Raw genomic sequence first — 20,686 nt, forward strand, 5'->3', positions numbered from 1 at the left:
GTGAACCTATCATGTGTTAGAGGTAAAGTCAAAAGACGATGCACTAAAAAATTCAACCCAGCACGTTTGTGCTGTCCACAATGATGTTAACTGTCAGGAATATACCTGTACGTGCTTGTTTCTTTTCTAAATATATCGTATTCTAATCCTCCATATTGGCTCCTCATTAGTAAAACGTCAAGAAATGGTAGTTGTCCCTTATTTTCTAACTCATACGTGAATTTTATTGATGGACATCTATTATTTGAAAAGGAACCAAAGTCCTCACTATTCGATTTTTTGGTATCGAATATCGCGAAAATATCATCCACGTACCTTCGACAAATGCTAGGAAAATACTTCGACTTTTCTTTGGTTTCCATTTCGAATCTGCACATGAACAGGTCTGCCAGGTAGGGGGACAAGGGGTTTTCCATGGCCGTTCCTTCCTGTTGTTCATAAAAGCAACCTTCTACCTGGCATCGATTTTGTTTCATTCACAAATTAGTAAGAGAAACGAATTCATCGATTTTTCGTTATTATTGAAATTATTTTTCTCTAGTAATTTCCTGAGGTATTGCAAGGTCTGTGTAATTGGGACGCTAGGAAATAAGGAACTAACATCAAAAGAAACCAAAATCTCACCTTTTTATAGAACCATGCTTTTCGTATGTTTTACCTAAAGAGTTTTTGATACTAAAACCTGGATTCGCAATAGACAAGGTTTCAAATTCCTTAGTGAGCCACTTTGCTATCTGGTAGATAGGAGCTCCAATAGCTGAAACGATGGGGCGCATCGATTTTCCCGGCTTGTGGATTTTAGGGAGGCAATATTTCGACACCGTTGGGTTTAAAACTTGTAACTTTCATTTCAGTTGAGGGATAAGTATGTTGTCGCATTTGTTGAAGACGTCTTTTACTTCGGCAATCATCTTTGGTAACCGGTTCCTGGACAATTTCGCATACGGTCCGTTAGTAATGAGAGTATTGACTGTCGGCTTTTAAATAAAAAACGTCCTTGTTTTTCAATCGTTTGATAAGTTTTTTTGGTTTTTATCGTTGTTTATTGAATGCTTCCGTTTATCTGTTATCTTGTTCTTGGAGATTTGATTCCTGACCTTTTCTCGAACTAGTCCCTTCGAGGAATGGGGCATATATTGAATCGAACTTTCAACACTAGCAAACGATATCCTCAAGAACTTTTTCGGAAGGCGGGATGCCAAATTTCAAACCGTTGTTCAAAATAGAATAGAATAGACTAGAATCGAAAGTTATTTATACTGAACAACAAACAGAAAGTTTTCCACTTACATGATGTACAGTTGTTTCAAAAGTGCCTTACATAAAGTATTCAGTGAATACCATTGATACAGTTAAAATCTATATAAAACTAGTTGTTGCCCGCGGCTTCGCCCGTGTAGAATTTGGTAGTTGTAGTACTAATTAGTACTATGTTGCTGTATCGCTGCTATTCCAATATTTTGACGGAATCAGAATTAACGAACTTAGGCGTGTACAGCGTTATAGAACAGTGTTTTCAAAAAATTGTTCTACAACACCATCTAGTGACGAGTTACAGAAAAATTGATTGCCTAAAAACCTTCTCTATGAAAAATTACTTATACATGTCAAGTTTCATCACGATCGGTTGAGCGATGTAGAAGTTTATCTCTTACCAACCAACCAACCAACCAACCAACTAACATCCACTTTTATATATTAGATATTACAATATAAAACAGTTAATGATAAAATGGCCGTATAAAGATTCAGACACACTTGAGCATTCGGAGGAGTTGTCCCTCTGTAATACTGAATGTATCCAGTTCACAGTTCCTCGCCATTTTGTTAACTATTTCGAGACATTGTTGAAGAGGATAGATTGTCTCTTCTTCTCAGTCTTATGTCAGGTACAAAAAAATCAATATTATAGAGAATTTCAGGTACTTTCAGTTTTCTAAGAATGTTGAAAACAAAAATTACTTTCGAGGACTCTTTCAAGGGTTGCATGTTAAATTCTTGTAATTGGCTAGAATCTAATATATAAAAATGGATGTTTGTTGGTTAGTTGGTTGGTTGGTTGGTTACTAAGTGATAAACTTGTACATCGCTCAACCGATCGTGATGAAACTTGACATGTATGAGTAATTTTTCATAGAGAAGGTTTTTAGGCTTTCAATTTTTCTGTAACTCACCACTAGATGGCACTGTAGAACAATTTTTTGAAAGCACTATTCTATAAGGCTGAGCACGCCTAAGTTCGTTGATTCTGATTGTGTCAAAACATTGGAACAGCAGCGATATAGCAACATAGTACTAGTATAATATAAATAAAGGCCAAACATTATGTTTTCTGAAAAAGAGAGTTGTCAATAATCGTTTCTGGACTTTTCCTATAGTTTCAAAATATAAAAAGACCTTTGGATTCCAAATGACACAACCATATTCCAGCTTAGAACGAACAATGGAGTTAAATAGTAACAAACAAGTATCAAGATTGAATTCACGGCTAGATCATAAGATAAAGCTCATTTTTCTATAACATTCAGATACTGAGAATTCAATGTGCCCAGAGAAACTGAACACACCAGTGAAAATGATCCCGAGATCTTTCATCTCAATGGTTCTCTGTAAATTGGTATGATTAATGAAATACTCCTTGATAGTAGGTGACTTCTTTTATGTGAAACTCATTATTTCGCATTCAGCTTCGTTGAGAGATAGGTCAGATACTGAAAAGTAAGTAGATAGATTATTGAGATTATCTTGAAGCATATCAGAATATTTTTTGCTTTCAATTCTTCTAAACAGCTTGAGATCATCGGCATATAGGAGAAATTGAGAGTGCCCGATATACCGAGAAATGTCATTAACAAATAACACGATATGGAGAGGTCCCAAAATCGAGCCCTGCGGAACTCCCGAAGTAGCAGTGAATTTGAAGGAAGATACGTTGTTAAACTATACGAACTGTATTCTGTTGGTTGATCCAACCAAAAAGTTGATCTCTTCCTTATCAAACGATTGTGACTTTCGAAGTGGTTTCTTTCGGTTTATGCTTAGATATGAGGTTTTTGAGTTTCTTATTCAGTGTACACATTTTTTTGATATATTTTGATTCAATCATCCGAAACATTCTCCTCTGAAGGTCATTCCATTGTACGTAACCATTTTCGTCTAGCCCATATGTTAGTTTTTTATATAGAATATAGCTATCTGATTCTAAGAGACTACGGTTAGTGTACAGATGATCGATTTCTAAATCAAGCCATTTTTCTTTGACGAATTTTTGGACTATATCCGCAACTGAAGACTTAATAGGAATATTTACGTTATTTATGCTACATAGCGTTAGCTTCGCGATAGTTTCTAGTTAAATCTTCCTCTTGAAGATGATCACTTGGTGATCGAAACACGTGTCGAGGTGTTGAAAGTAGCGATTTGGTCGATTTGGTGTTGGGAAAAAAATCCAGTAATATTCATTACTACACCAAAAGTTCCAAACAGTGCATCATAAGTACATAATGACGGCCAGGTCAACGGAACTGAATCTATATCGTAAGTATTCAACTGAAATTAGGGTAATACAAGCGGATATTTGGTTTCTGAAGAGCTTTAAAAGATATTCAGTTTTTTTTTAAATTTTGTTAACGTAAATATTCCTATTAGATCTTCAGTTGCTGATAAAGTCCAAAAAGAAAACTGGCTTGATTTAGAAATCAATCATCTGTACACTAACCGTAGTCTCTTAGAATTAGATAGCTATAGTATATATAAAAAACTTACATATAGGCTAGACGAAAATGATTACGTACAACGGAATGACTTTCGGAGAGGAATGTTTCGGATGATTGAATCAAAATATATCATAAAAATGTGAACACTGAATAAGAAACTCAAAATCCTCATATCTAAGCAAAAACCGAAAGAAACCACTACGAAAGTCATGAATATTATTGAAAATTATTCATCACAATCGTTCGATAAGGGAGAGATCGAGAAAAGGTCAGGAATCAAATCTCCAAGAACAAGATAACAGATGAACGGAAGCATTCAATAAATAACGATAAAAACCAAAAGAAACTTATCAAACGATTGAAAGACAAGGAAATTTTTTATTTGAAAGCCGACAAAGTAAACAAAGTAGTAATTCTGGATGAATCGGACTACTACGGAAGGGTCAATACTCTTATTACTAACGGACCGTATGCGAAATTGTCCAGGAACCCCTAACCAAAGATGATTGCCGAAGTAAAAGACGTCCTCAAGAAATGCGACAATATACTTACCCCTTAACTGAAACGAAAGTTACAAGTTTTCAATCCAACGGTGTCGAAACTATATTGCCTCCCAAGAATCCACAAACCGGGAAAATCAATGTGCCCCATCGTGTCAGCTATTGGAGCTCCTACCTACCAGATAGTATAAAGTAGCTCACTAAGGAATTTGAAACCTTGTCTATTGCGGAACCAGGTTTAAGTATAGAAAACTCTTAAGAGTTCATAGAACATACAAAAAACATGGTTCTACAAGAAGGTGACATTTTGGTTTCTTTTGATGTTAGTTCCTTATTTCCTAGCGTCCCAATTCCACAGACCTTGCAATACCTCAGGGAATTACTAGAGAAAAATAATTTCAATAATAACGAAATCGGTGAATTCGTTTCTCTCACTAATTTGTGTATGAAACGAAATCGGTGCCAGGTAGAAGGTTGCTTTCATGAACAACAGGAAGGATCAGTAATGGGAAACCTCTTGTTCCCCTACCTGGCAGACCTGTTCATGAGCAGATTCGAAATGGAAACCAAAGAAAAGTCGATGTATTTTCCTAGGATTTGGCTAAGGTATGGATGATATTCTCGCGATATTCGATACCAAATAATCGAATATTGAGGACTTTGATTCTTTTTCAAATTATAGATATCCATCAATAAAATTCACGTATGAGTAAGAAAATAAGGTACAACTACCATTCCTTGACGTTTTAGTAATGAGGAGCCAATATGGAGGGTTAGAATACGATATATTTAGAAAAGAAACAAGTACGTACAGGTATATTCCTGACAGTTCACATCATTGTGGACAGCACAAACGTACTGGGTTGAATCTTTTAGTGCATCGTCTTTTGACTTTCCCTCTAACACATGATAGATTCACAAAAAAAAAAGTACAATACAGCCACCAACGGTTTCTCGAGGGGTATTGTAGATGACATAATAAGAAAGAAAAAGTTTAGGTTAAGAATGAACGAAATCTCGACTTTCAGAAAAGACAAAAACCAAGATAAAAACATCTCAGTTCCATACCACCAATATACGAAAAACTTTGAAAAGATTTTCAAGGAACTAGGTATGAAGGTGGTTTTCAAAACAAGTCATACACTTCAGAGTCTTTTGGGAAGTCCAAAAGACAAAGTCGAGAATTCGGAAAAGTCTGGAATTTACGAAATTGAATGTAAGGACTGCGATGCAAAATATTATGGACAGACAAAAAGATCTATCAAAGTAAGATATAAGGAACACATAGCACACTTAAAATATGGAAGACATGAAAAATCAGCAGTTGCCAATCATATTTTGCAACAAAACAATTCCATATACTTCAGTTCCCTAAGATTAGTTAGACAAGTTAACAACAACAGGCAACCAAATAGCATACCATATAGCTTGTTGAAATAAAATTGTTGGGTTTACTGATTACTACATAAGGACACATTGCAGACATAAATTTAGACAGGCAATATTGTGAAATTAATTTTAATATACCTGAAAATTGTTTTATATACAGCTATAACTTTTGAACATATATTGTAAAATGATAGATAAGGCAAAATTGGAAAATTAATTTAGGGTGGTGTACCTGTATGGGTGGTACACCTGTAGGGTTTACCTGTAAGGTATATCGATATAGCATAAGTAGCGTTAGCTTCGCGATAGTTTCTAGTTTGATTTTCCTCTTAAAGATGATCACTTGGTGATCGAAACACGTGTCGACGTGTTAAAAATAGCGATTTGGTGTTAGGAAAAAACTCCAGTAATATACTATACTAATGGAAATATTCAGTCATTACGAGTGAAAATATTTGTGAGCTATGACGCATCAACTCTTTACTTGAAGGAATATTGAATATTTCTACAGAAATATCTGTAAAAGAAGTTGAATCTGATATAACCGAGACTAGAACATATATTTCAATTTCGAAACTATTCAGAATCAAATACATCATCAACTGATAAAAACAATGGTAAATGGAATGATTTGATTGATTGATTGTCCGAATGAGTCTATTTCTCCAACGGAAATAGCAGTTCTGAATCATTTCCTGATGGTGAGAATTGAATCATATCATATAATGATTGTGTAGGTCACTATTCTAAATAATTTTTGTGTAAATGATTCTTGGGAAGACTTTACTTTTCCTTACAACAAATTGATGAATTTTAGTTCCTGTACTTCAATGTGATTCGTTCAAAGGTACTTTTATGCAAAGCGTCCATACTCACCAAAAATTCATCAGTTAAAATATTCACTTTGGCGTTTTTTTTATTTCTCAGATTAATCAAAGATTGCAGAAAATCTGAACAGATGAATTTGTTTTCCTTCCTGTAACTTATGCAGTCCTCAACAAGTTTCAAGAAAAATTCTGCTACTTCTTTCTTGATGTATCTCAATCCTGAAAATATAAACCGAACTGACAAACAATATTACTAACAACTGATATACGTTCGATGCCTTTATGAAAATATCGTTATCCTGATATAATCCTCCATATTTCCATTTAAAAGAAGTTTTCTCTTGATTCATTACACTCAAAATATATCAAAAATGATGAATTTTACTGAGAGCGGTTGACAATATTCCATATTGAAGGTTATCGAACTTGCATTGTTCAAAAATTCTAACTGATTCAGAATCTAAAAGAATAATAGAACCTTAGTATATTGTTGAATGAGTTTGAAGTTAAACTAATGTTACAACAAAATAGAAGTTAGCAGTAACATGTTAAAATGATAATTTGTAAAAAGCGAACTTTGACGAATAAAAAAGGAAAAGTATCAGTACATAGATTAGATATCAATTTATGAATATTTAATGACATAAATAAATGAAGGAAGAAATAAAATGATAGTGGAAACACAATAGAAGTAAACAAAAAATGTTTTGATTATTGATATTCACGGCCAATTCAATTCTTCTCACTGAGGACCGAATCAGGTTATCAGGGTTTCCAAGAGCTGCACTCTCACCATCTGACCTGAAACATTACTGACCATATAAACTAATTGGCTCCGTCGAGAGGCTGGGTTTATTTGGTCGAGTGTGAATAGGTGTGAGTCACAATAAACAATTGCGGGTTGCGGTTGAATGTCGAATCGACCCACTCACATAACCTAATCTACAGTTCTTAAAATACAGAACTAGTTGCCGTTCTGCGAGAAGTTAACATATCGAATTAAACTTTATTCACACACAAGATTTCGGCATAACGTTTATACCCTCACCGTACGGTTTTTTCAGCTAGGCAACTCCCTCTAAAACTCATTTTCCAAAAGACTTTGTAAATAGTATTACTCAGTAACAGTCATTTTCACAATGACTGTATGCCGAAAGGAAAAAGACGACTGGTGTAGTGTTCATATCGCAGTTGCTAATGTAAATTCAGCTCAACAGTCCATGTGAACGATTAGAGGTATTTAGACAGAGTTATATCAGAAACTTTTGTAGTAAGTACTTTTTATTGTGAGCTTTGTATAGCAGATGGCGCTGTTGATATTTTCCACCAGTTGTGGTGAACAGAATAAGTAGTGATGACTGCTCTGGTGGTCAATAGATCAGAACCTCTGTGTGTTTCTAGGAATCGTAGCTTCTTCCCGTTCATTATTAGTTGAAAAGCTACCTTAGATAAAAATATTCGGATGTAATCGTTGTGATTCCAACAACAACACACTTCAGGAAGAGTTTAGTATTACCTTGAAATATAATAACCTATTATCTGATGTGTACTTGTAATTATATAGCCTCGGATGTGCAAATTGGAAAATGAGAGTTGTTTACGAACTGAAGACGAACCCCCGTTGACTCTCAAATAATACCCAACCTTGAAGCCGTTGGGTTTTGAAATTATATGTTTTTCGGCATTGATATCAAGTTTACTGTCCATCGTTCAAATCTTGAACCATTTCGAGTCTTATAGGTATCGTGACGAAATTCCAATATCATTCAAAGTCTCACTTATCGGCTGTGGATGTTCATTTTGAAAAGCTGCACCTAGGTATATGAAAAAGAAAAGTTCTGTTCATCTAATCAGACATCTTCCTACGCGACGATAGGAATGTTAGACATTGAATTAGATTCATTTTCTCAAGTCACTTCTCAATTTGCATTTCATTAGTTTGGACTGCTATTGTCAAATGTGATATAAATTGATTTGAAATCCCTGAAAATATCTATAAAAAATTGAAAAGAAATTATATTGAGCAAAAAAAAACTGAAATTACAATGAAATAAAATACAAGCAATAATCAAAAATTAAACTATTAACACGATCTGAAAATTGAAAATTATCAACAAGAAATGAAAATTCTCATATTTTGTTAATAATTTTTAATTTTAATTTTCAGCTGGTGTCAATAGTTCAATTTTAGATTGTTGCTCGTAATATTTCATTGTATATTCAGTTTTTTTGTTCGAAATAAATGTTATTTTTTCAGTTAATCTCTTTTGAATTTTTTATATATTCTTTCAAGGATGCCAAATCAATTTATATCATAATAGACAATGGAAGTTCGAAATAATGAAATGCACCACGAAATATTGTCATCCACCTTCAAACAAACTTCTCAATTTGATTGAAAATTGATTCATTGTGGGGAATATGATTCATGTCTGAATCATCTTTTCGGTTAACAAAAATTATGAAATCTCATACAGGTTACGTCAACAATTTTTAGTCGGATCTTCCGGACCAAAGTCGCCTTCTGAATAAGAAAAGCGGCTATTCATTACCCACATTGAAAGTGTTAATTGAAGTATTTATTGTTCAAGTGAAAGAATTCTGTCGATTACCATGAAGACATGGACGGCGAAGAGTTTATATTTGATAAAAGTATGTTTGACAAAAAACTATTGACAAAGTTTTCGTTGCAAGAAGAAACACGATATTTCGGTCAAAAAATGTTGTGAAACTCTTAAAGGAGTCCATTGAGAATGCCGATTCCGAAAAGTGGCGAAAATTTATTGAACATGTTATAAATAAAATCAGACCATTCAGTTGGAGGAATTGTAGAACCACCATTACTATTATACAATTATACAATGTTATTTGTATTCGAATGAATGAAGATAGTTATCAATTTCAACAAATACTTTTGATTGCATACCCAAACGTACCTCACTGCAGGTAATAAAAGGCTCGAAAGCTCATGAAAGATTTTGTATGCGGGTGGAAAATATTGAATCACTTCTTCAAGGAGTGTGATGAAAAAATGTACTTTGTGCGAATTTTGCGCTTAAGCTTTCATAGATCAACATGTTCCACTAGTAATAGTATTGCACCAAACACTAATACTTGATACATTGAAAACATCAGTATTCAAAATTGTTTCAAAATAATTAAACGCATATAACTCAAAAGTCATATATTTTGGGTATTTAAACATCTCTCATCATATTCAGTATATTTGAAGCATGAATTAATTTGAAAATTACTTTTCATTTCCAAACACTATGTTATCTAAACTATTTTTCGAAAACAATATATTTTGGACTAAATTAATGTTTCACGAGGTACCCAGATATAAGAAAATGAAAATTGATTGAACAGCTGGATCAAAGACGAACAGTTCTAATTTACACAATGAACCTAATACCCTTGAGCGTCAGGCTAATTGCACACACACCGATTGTGGACCGCCGATTTTATACCGGTCGTCCAAATTCCAATAGTGAGCCACATGTGGCAAGGGGACCTTGCACACCTGCTTACCGGTGATCGGCGCCGATCACCGGTCGGCGAGTGTGCCAGGTCCCGTACCCACATGTGGTTCACTATTGGAATTTGGACGAACGGTATAAAATCGGCCGTCCAAAATCGGTGTTTGTGCATTCAGCGTCAGGCTGATTGCACAAATACAGATTGTGGACCGCCGATTTTATACCTGTCGTCCAAATTCCAATAGTGAGCCACATGTGGCAACGGGACCTTGCACACATGCTTACCGTGATCGACGCCGATCACCGGTCGGCGTGTGTGCCAGGTCCCATACCCACATGTGGTTCACTATTGGAATTTGGACGACCGGTAAAAATCCGGTGAGTCTGCAAGCACCCGCTACCAATAAAATATTGACCGATTATATACTGGCCGTACAAAATCGGTGTGTGTGCATTTAGCGTCAGTGATGTTTCATTCATCAGCACCATGTGAGCTGGTTCACAATGTAACAACACAATTTACAACATAAGTAGAACTTCTTTGCTCAGATCTCAAACGTTCAGATACTTAATGATGAAGAAACATAACATAATCGAAAAATATTTAGCAAATTGGAAAATACTTTGCGAAAACAATATATCTATTCCTTTCTGATGAATTTCTCTGAAATCATTTCCAGTTGTTGGCTGTTCTGCTGCATAAAAAATCAGCAAGTATTTGTTATATTAATCTGAAATATTGAGTAGCCGAGCGAGTTATTTAAGCAATTCTATCATTCATTATATAATTTATCATTCCTGTTCGAAGTTATTGCATAGCCAAACATGTGTTGCGGTTTTTGTGAAATATTATTTTATGGCGAATATTTTCCAGTAAACTGTATTAGTAAGTTTCAGTTTAGTTTATCGATTTCATTCAGCTGTGAAAAATAAGTGAAAATCTGACAATAAAGTGTTTTTCGAATAGGTATTTTCATCTAGTATCGAACAATTCCATCACATATCCAAGAGTTCAAATACATAGATAAAATTGCAAAATTGGTTTTGATTCGTTGAAAATTTTATAATTATATTTTTTTTCTGTTTCGTATTCCGAACAGAAACATAACCTGTTGCCTATGTATTTCTTCATGTTCACTTAGCAAAACGGATTTTTTGAGTATTATTTTTCTCCAAATCTGTTTTGATTTCATCTCACTAACCGGTATGCATACAATTCATATCTTCATTTACTATTATAAAACTTCATGTAGACATTCAGGCACTTCAATAATCCAGCTGACAAATTTTACGTTTCCTGAATGAAAGTTATTTGGTTTAGAAAAACCCACCCTTTCCGCAATAAAGAGTAATGTTTGAATGGTGTTCTTCAGGGTTACATATTATCTCCAACCATCTTTTTATTGTATTTCAATATATTGCTTTGCTGACGATAGCACACTGGTCTCGTCATTACATTTGGATTCCAGGACATCGGATTCGGAGGCACAACTTCAGCGGCAGCAGGAGGTTGCATATCCTAATGAGGATTTCGAAATGATTTCGAATAGGGGTGGAAGTGAATAGGTTCAAAAACCCAGGCATCGGTTTTTTCCAAGAAGATAAATCCTATTTCCGGATCAGATATAATAATATCAGGTCAGACAATTCCGCTTTCTACTTCGATGAGTATGTTAGGGGTTCAAATGGACACCAATATGTCTTGACATCATTTGGTCGCTGGAATTACAAAGGCTGCTTCTCAGAAGCTTGGAAACTGTTCCGAACCAGAAAACTGTGAACACTTCAGCAACTTTTGATACTTTTTAAAGCTCAGATCAGACCTTCTCTAGAGTATTGTTCTCATGTATGGAGCTCTGCCCCAAACATATCCTGAAATTGCTGGATTCCATCCACAAAAGAGCTATCCGCCTGATTGGAGACGCGAACATGACGTGGAACGTTGATAACCGGGAACATCGAAAGAAGGTTGTATATTTATCTCTCTTCTATATATACTTTCACGGGCGGTGTTCAAGTGACTTGGCACATTTGATTTCACCAAGAGCGGTACATATCAGAAATACGCGACGGAGTGTGGCTACTCATCGTTTTTAGGTTCAACTCAGTACTTTTCGAATTTCACTGTTCAACAAACTTTTTATCTGAAAAACTGCGTTTATATGGAATGAACTTCCTGAGAATATTTTTCCAAATGGATTTGATCTTCAGTGATTCTAATCCAATGTGAATAGCTACTTTCACACAGGCACCGCTCTGAGAGCGTCTTAAGGATTTTCCTATAGTGCTTGTATTTTGCCAGCAATCATTTTATAAATATATATAATATGTAAAATATAATATAATATAATATATAATGTATATATATATATATAAATATATATATATATATATATATATATATATATATATATTTATTTATTTATTTATATATATATATATATATATATATATAATATATATATATATATATATATATATATATATATATATATATATATATATATATATATAAATATATAAATCGATTTAATTCGTGAGGTTGCAGTCAATAGCTGGGCTGTTACAAAGAAAACTCTTTGTTATATGTCAAGCTTTCGGTATATTTCACACCTTCGTCAGGACAACTACAATAATAAGATTATATATCTTGTAAAAAATATATAAATATGGAGAACTTACTAACGTGTGAATAAAATATAAAATGGTTCAAAAACAGATAGAAAAACATTAATAAATGACAGTTAATAAAAATTTTGGCTGACAATGTCAAGTGGGACTGTAGACGAAATGTTAATTCTTGTGCATTAACAGAACATGTTAATTCGGAGGATCATAAAATGAATTTTGAAAATCCAAATATTTTAGATAGAGAAACCAATACAACGAAAAGAATATTTTTGGAAATGATACATATTAATAACGAAGAACATTCAATGAATAAACGAACTGATATTGATAGTCTCAGCAAAATTTACACGTACCTACTGAAATATGATAAAGAAAATAAAAAATCTAGTAATTCGAGTATCATTCAGAATTTTCCCACTTGACATTGTCAGCCAAAATTTTTATTAACTGTCATTTATTAATGTTTTTCTATCTGTTTTTGAACCATTTTAAATTTTATTCTCACGTTAGTAAGTTCTCCATATTATTATATATTTTTTACAAGATATATAATCTTATTATTGTAGTTGTCCTGACGAAGGTGTGTTTTCTTTGTAACAGCCCAGCTATTGACTGCAACCTCACGAATTAAATCGATTTATAGTTAATCCAGTCACTAATTATTCTGTTATAAATATATATATATATATATATTTATAAAGTATGATGAGCTGTTTTCTCGGGTTTCGCTCCGTGTTCTGTGTATTTTCTCCCCATAAGGATTATTTTCACAACGTTTCGGCAAAGTCTCATTTGCCATCTTCTGGTGATGTCTGGTTTTTTTCAACTAGACTTGTTTTCAACAGTATAAATATATATATATATATTTATATATATATATATATATATATATATATATATATATATATATATATATATATATATATATATATATATATAATATAATATATAATATGTATAAATTGGTTCTGTAATTAGTACGGATTTGTACTTGAATTTTACATTGTGAAAATATATACTCACCCAATTTGCAGCTCAGATCTGGAAACCTATTGAGGAATGACACTCGCAGAAGATAGCTGAGCCTTTCTCTCTCAAAATGTTTTCTAGTCACTTCTGCAAAACAGTTGCCCAGTTTCTCAGGAGTACCTGGTATTATACCTAAGATACAGCTTGCTATGGAATTGACAGTGAATTCACTTGCAATCTTCAAAATTTGGATTAAAATAATGAAATGAATTTTTGCATCAAAATCGTAAAATGAATATGAAATTGAATATCACTTATCTAGGAAAATACAGTCAAGAATATCTAGCGATGTCATCACCAGAACTTTTCTCGAATATATTTCACTTTCATTACTTTTCAGTTTGGATGATGAGTTTTTTGACGTTAAAAAAACAAATATGTTTTTTTTCTCACCTGTTTGATATTGATATCTGCTTTGATGTCGGTGTATTTTTCAATATTTCGTATCAATGAATCACTGACTGATATGATTTTTGGGATCATCATCCTGATTTTTCCACTAGTGAATGTAGGAGTCAGTTCAGTCCTATTTATTCTCCACTCTTCAGAATCCAAACCAAATAGATTCATTGATAAATAATCTGATGGATGCTTATAGAAACCACGATCCGAAAAATATTTGAAATCCTAGAACATATGAACATATGATGCAGTGAACGGTCTAGTTGAACTGTAGTGTTTTGTGCTACTTCCCATATTAATTTCAATTTATATTATACTGAAGATGAAATGGTGATCACTCGTGGTGATGAACATGGTAAAAAGTCACTGACTGGTAAAATTAAAAGAATCATTTCGCAAGAAATTTACAATCTTCAAAAAGTATTCAGTGATGAGATAGCTCAATTCAAACGGGAAATTGAAGCATTGAAACAAACCGACATCGATCCGATTAAACTTTACACAAAGAACAATGACAACTGCAAATCTAAAAAAAAAGATTTTGATAGTGAATCAAATAATTCATTTCCATCATACCCGTTGAAAAATACAATAGTGAAAGCGATGAGAATATCTAAACGTAGTTTAGTTTATTGGAATTGAAAGCGGCAATATCGTAGGCAAAACCATAAATGTGGAAATCTCCCATCAAAACGTGTTTTTTTAATACGATATGATATATTTTCATCAAGTATCGGTAAATGCTATCATATTTTTGAAAGTGTTTCATTAGGAGGACACACTCACTGTATGTCGAAATACAGTGACTTAGATCACATGATGTTTAGACCAACTGGACTTCATATCCAACATATAAGCTAGTTTTTGCTGAAACCTTACGATTTTCAGGACTGAATTACGAATCTGAAACAATTAAAATTTCCGAGGAAATTCAATTTCTGCTCGTTCAGGTCTATGAATTGCTCTACACCAAATATTTTGCAGAGAGAAAAGTTTATAGCCTTCAGAAGGGCTGACGGTGAACACAAACACAATAGATACCATATAACACTAGATACGGAGTTCTGTTGGTAGTTTAATATAGAATTTTTTTCTGTACTATAAGTATAATTTTATTATCATTTACCTGTTCATGTTTAATGTGTATTATTATTTTTACAAATTTAAGTAAGTATATTTCATGACCTGAGTGAAGTTCGATCTGAACTATATGAAGGTCGTTTGTTTTAGCTAGCTATTCACCAATTGACATTTTCATAAAGGCTGAACACAAGCACTACAGGAAACTCTTTAAGGCGCTCTAAGAGCGGTGCTTGTACAAAATTTGCGATTCACGTTGGATTTGAATAGTTGAAGATTGAATTTATTTGAAAAAACTTTTCCAGGAAGTTTATTCGATATACACGCAGTTCTCCAAATGTGGGAGTTCTTGAGCAGTAAAGTTTGAGGTGTACTGAGATGAACCTCAAAACGATGAGCAGCCACAGTCCATCGCGTATTTCTGATGATATGAACTACTCTTGGTGGAATCGAATGTGCCAAATCGCTTGAACACCTCACGTGAAAGTATCTACAAAAGAGAGACAAATCTCCAGGCGAATGGCTCTTTTCTGGATGGAATCCAGCAGCTTCAAGGTATGCTTAGGAGCGGAGTTCCAAATACGAGAACAATACTCCAAAGAAAGTCTGATCTGAGCTTTATAAAGCATCAAAATTTGCTGAGGTGTGCACAATTTTTTAGTTTGATATAGTGTTCCAAGCTGTTGAGAAGCATCATTTGCAATTCTAGTGACATGTCTGTGCCTAAACATATTGGTATCCTTTCCAAACTCTAACAAACTTAACGAAGCAGAAAGCGGCATTGTCTCTCCTGACATTATTACATTCGGTTTGAAGACATTTATCTTTTTGAAGAAAATCGATGCCTGTTTCCGTGGCACTGAATTGAATTGATAATTGAATAGAACTGGCCGATACTTGATGAAAATCCATATTGAAAAAAAAAACTAATTTATAGAGTTTATTGTATGATTTTCACTATAAAGGGTTTTACAAAAATCGTGACACGCGTTTCACTATACAACAGCTTCCTCAAGCATAAAGGAAGTCATTGATATACAATAGAAAGAGAATTGGAGACAATATGGATCCCTGGGAAACACTAGTGTTGATGGTAAAAGTATTCGAGAGACGGCCACTTGCAGGGAACGTTCTTTCAGGAAGCTAAAGAGCCATACACAAAATCGAATCGATAAGCCATATCATAGATGTTATTCCAAATATGGGTGACATATGATAGAAGGTCACCTGTTGATCTTTGTTTCCGAAAGCCATGTTGATGATCGCTCAAGATGTTGAAGCCTTCCAAAAATTCAAGGATATGGTGGTTTACGGCTTTCTACATAATTTTTGATACGAGTTACTGACAGCATCTGAGATTTCCACTTTCAAGTGGTAATCTTACATTGATGTGATGAAATATTTGCTTTGATTCATTTCATTCATACAAAACAATAAGAAAATGAACATACTCGTATCATTCATGTTAATTGGATGAAATAATCCACACCTAAATTACCAATGTGATATTATTTATGCAATGATGATTACAGGTTATAACAAATGTGCATGAGCTACTACGAGTCTGATCGAAACTCTGGATTATCCATATAAAAATTTAACAAAATTACCTTTATTAAAATATCCTTTAAAATATCTGGGTCTACCACCACCAATATAGGTCGAGTGATAGAGAAAACACCTGCAAATTTATACCCTTTTTTCTTGATTTTTGTATAATAGTCGGAGCTTTCCAAATGCGGACCAGGAAATTTACACAACATGGTTTGGTTATTTCCCAAAGGAAAACTAGGTTTCAAATAAGGGAAATTTCTATTGTTCCAATAATTATAGCAGTACATGAACCATATGTATATAATAACCAATGAAATAATTCCACATATCAGAATGTATATTGAAAGAACCATACCTGAAAAAATAAGTCATCATCAAATATTTTCAAGAAGTTTTTCATTGCATTTCCACTGTGGAAAAAAAATTTGGCTTTTTAATTCTTTATCTTCATATAAAAAAAATTGGGAAAGTAGAAAGTAAAAATTTTTCTTTATCAAAAAATAATTTTCCCCAAAAATATTTTCCTTTTATTTTATTTGTCATTGTGAAATTGATAAAGGAGAAAATTTCAGAAAATATATAATTAAAATTCAATGGAGCACGGTTGTCTAGCTCGTACAACCACAGCTTCCAAATGACTTTCCGCCGTGAACACCTAAAACTTCAGTATGATATTTCCTCCTTGTTTTTTTAGAAGTCACTGTTTTCAAAAAATGCATCTGTTCATTCTTGATATTGATTATATTCCATGAAGTTTCGTTTTTTCAACCTCATTACGAGATATTTTCGAGTGGTTCATCTCAAAAGCAATCATTTCCAAGCTTGATTTTTGGAGTCGTGAAAAGATCACATAGAGACCAATTGAGATGACAAAAAAATATATCATGTTATATTCACACATAATGGATTGAGAGCTATTAAACTTTCAATGAAATTGACGAAAACCAATCAACACAGGTAGATTTTGAATTGTTTGTAGTGTCTTTCACGAGAAGATGTAATGATAAATATGAGATCTCAAGCATATAGTATTGACATTTAGCCGTAGTAATATCACAAAAATAAACTTAATATGACAAATCCATTGTTGAATAAATATAATTCAGTAAACTAAAAAACACACTTTCAAAGAACATCGAACTAAAAAGTTAAAAATATATTTTCAAATAAGAATAAAAAAATAATGAATGTAAAATATCAATATTATTGTGAGAAAAGCGACAAGCGCTTGAAATACAAAAATATGGCACAAAGCGCCCACACTTTTTTTACAATAATACTAGTATTTTTCGTTCGTTATTGTTTTAACCTTATTTAAAAAAATATTTATCAACTTTTCAGTTCGATGTTCATTAAAAGCGTGTTTTTTAGTTTTTTAAACTATATTTTTTAGTTTAGTATGCTATAAAAAAATCGTGTTTTTTAGTTTTTTTTAACTATATTTATTTTATCTAAACTTTGGGATCAATCAGCAGTATATTGTTTAGAAGAATGATCATTGATATTTTCCGATTCCGGAGAGGGACCCTGAAAATCAGCTACCAAGCCCAAGACAGCAAGCGCGCAGAGAAGGGTTACAAATGAGGAAGCAAGCCCGCGTGTTAATAAAAAAAATACTTTTTTCGAATGAAGAAATACATGTTGGGTGAGTCTGAATTATATCAAGGAGGTTAAGTACAGCGCCATCTGCCCGCGAATAGATCAAGCAATAATGTCGATATATCAAGGAGATTACGTACAGCGCCATCTGCCCGCGAAGAGATCAAGTAATAATGTCGATAACGTACAGCGTTATCTGCCCACGAATAGATCAAGCGATAATGTCGATATATCAAGGAAGTTAGGTACGGCGCCATCTGCCAGCGAATAAATCAAGCAATAATGTCGATATTTCTGTCAAATACAGATCCCGAGCTTGACAGTTACAAGCAAATAAACAAACATACATGCATACATACATACAGATGACAAACGCGTGTTGAAAAAATCAATAAGTATCCGAAACCTATCATCAATAGCAAATCATACAATCGTTCGAATACTGGTGAAACTTCCTTCACCTTTAGCAATAACGAAGGAGAAAAATATTTCAAACTGAGTTATGTCAAAAAGTTGTCAGAGGAAATCTTGGAGTATTAGAAACTGTACATTTCCGTATTGGGTTATATAACAATAACATATTAAAAAACATCCTTCCAAATCTGAGTAAAACAACAGGAACAGACCAAATCATACCCAGCATGTGAAGTAGAATTGTGATGAAGTTAATATAGGGCAGACAAGGCAGTTGCTCAGCCTCAGAATGGAACGACACAAATATGTTTGCAGAGATCCATCTAAGCCGGAAAGAACATCCTCGTCGAGAAAGCATCATGAGCTATAGTACAGCAACAGTATTGCATTAAAATGACAACATTGTTGTCATCAAGGTTGTGATTCTATATGTTTTATTATCTTTTTTTCTTATCTCTTTGGTATAATTTCCGTACGTTACTACAAGAGATAGATCAAGGTAAAACCGTCAGTCATTTCGCTCATCTGCAATGAATTATTTTTGTTCGTAATCAAACATGATCAAACAAGTTTTTAACTATAGTATATAGAGTAGCAGCAGAATTTATACACCTTACTCAGTTGGGAATGTATATTTCATAAAATGATTTCTCAACACAAGTTAGAACATGTGAACCATTATGTTCACAGAACAGTTATCGAATGATGTGTTTGAAAAATTGTATTCAATTGAATCAAACAAAAACTATTGCACGACGGATGACATAGGTACGAGTATACCCGATGTGAAAGTATTGGAATATTAATAGGCGGAAACTGATAATACTGAATCGGATAATTTCGCGATAAAATTTCACTTTTCCGTTAATTCACATTTGCAATACAAGTTTTTTACAGTAATACATCATTGGATGATAAAATCATCGATGCCCAGCTCGTCCAACAGGAGTGGCCTGTTTTATTCTCCAAAATTACAGCCTCAATTCACTTCCTCAAATTGTCTAACTCGCACTCAATACAACTAGAAAGAATGGCTGCAGAGAAACTTGACAAACTACTAGAATCAATTGATCTCGAGAAAAATGGTGAATTCAATGTCTCCGAAACATTAATGACTCTTGAAATATTGTCAAAATACTTAAAAAAAACGAGTTGATCTAAATGAAAAAAATTCACATTTGAAATTTCTGTTTTCTGTTAATGTCCTGCAGATTCAAACTGTTATGAAAATTGGTGAGTTCATTTTCATTGCATGATTATTTGGAATCTCATACCAGGCAATATCGGTTTTGATCGTTTCCTATCATTTCATCGAAATATATTTCACCAAAGCCCATATTGTTGTTCATTTATACAATTACGTTTCCAAATACTTCAGGTGAGAGCTTTGTGACCTATAGCTATAGCATGTTGATATATTTCAACGGCAAGAAATAACACGGTGGCCTCAACATGAAAGATTAAACATTGATCATCTGTTTTTTTATGCGGTTGACAATGTTTCTTTATCAACGTTACAGGTCCAGACTTCCACTGTCTGAATAGTATCAATATATTCAAAATGTTAGAGAAAAATGAAAGAACATTGTATGCTAAAAATAATTAGAAATTGATAACAAAGATCAGAAATATAAAAAATGACTATGAGTACTTACAAAACTCAAAAATATAAGAGGACTAATTTGTTAAAATAACAAATTATCGTAACCTCAATGAGAATGAAATAATAATAGTATTCAATGATAGGTGGAATTTCAATTATATTCTTGTGATACACTGTTTGGAACCTTTGGTGTAGTAATGACTATTACTGGAGGTTTACTCCAACACTGAACCGTTATTTCAACACCTCGACACGTGTTTTGATTACCAAGTGATCATATACGTACAAAGTTATCCTTATTCATACCATAGATACATCTTCTAGGTACCTGCGTCTCGAGTGTTTTGAATTAATTTTACAATGTTGCTATATCTACCAGTTTTAAATCAATTTTACAATGTGTCCTTATGTAATAGTCAACATACTTATCCCTCAACTACAACGAAACTTACAAGTTTCCAAC

General features: G+C 33.3%; 1 protein-coding gene across 1 annotated transcript in view; it reads right to left on the reverse strand.

The window, feature by feature from the left end:
• The window catches only part of LOC111508879 (cytochrome P450 6a2), a 45,588-nt gene that overhangs the window by 18,252 nt on the left and 6,650 nt on the right, over window positions 1–20,686 (reverse strand). Inside the window, exons 2-5 of the mRNA XM_023164504.2 lie at window positions 16,664–16,962; window positions 13,965–14,198; window positions 13,566–13,749; window positions 6,482–6,651 (exon numbers count right to left, since the gene is read on the reverse strand). Coding sequence (XP_023020272.2) covers window positions 6,482–6,651; window positions 13,566–13,749; window positions 13,965–14,198; window positions 16,664–16,960 — 885 coding nt within the window. The 5' untranslated portion in view covers window positions 16,961–16,962. The remainder of the gene's footprint in view (window positions 1–6,481; window positions 6,652–13,565; window positions 13,750–13,964; window positions 14,199–16,663; window positions 16,963–20,686) is intronic.

This window comes from Leptinotarsa decemlineata, unplaced genomic scaffold, assembly GCF_025532065.1.
Source record: "Leptinotarsa decemlineata unplaced genomic scaffold, Ldec_3_MD MMD2_tig00000035_RagTag_RagTag, whole genome shotgun sequence".
In the NCBI taxonomy this organism is placed as follows: Eukaryota; Metazoa; Arthropoda; class Insecta; order Coleoptera; family Chrysomelidae; genus Leptinotarsa; species Leptinotarsa decemlineata.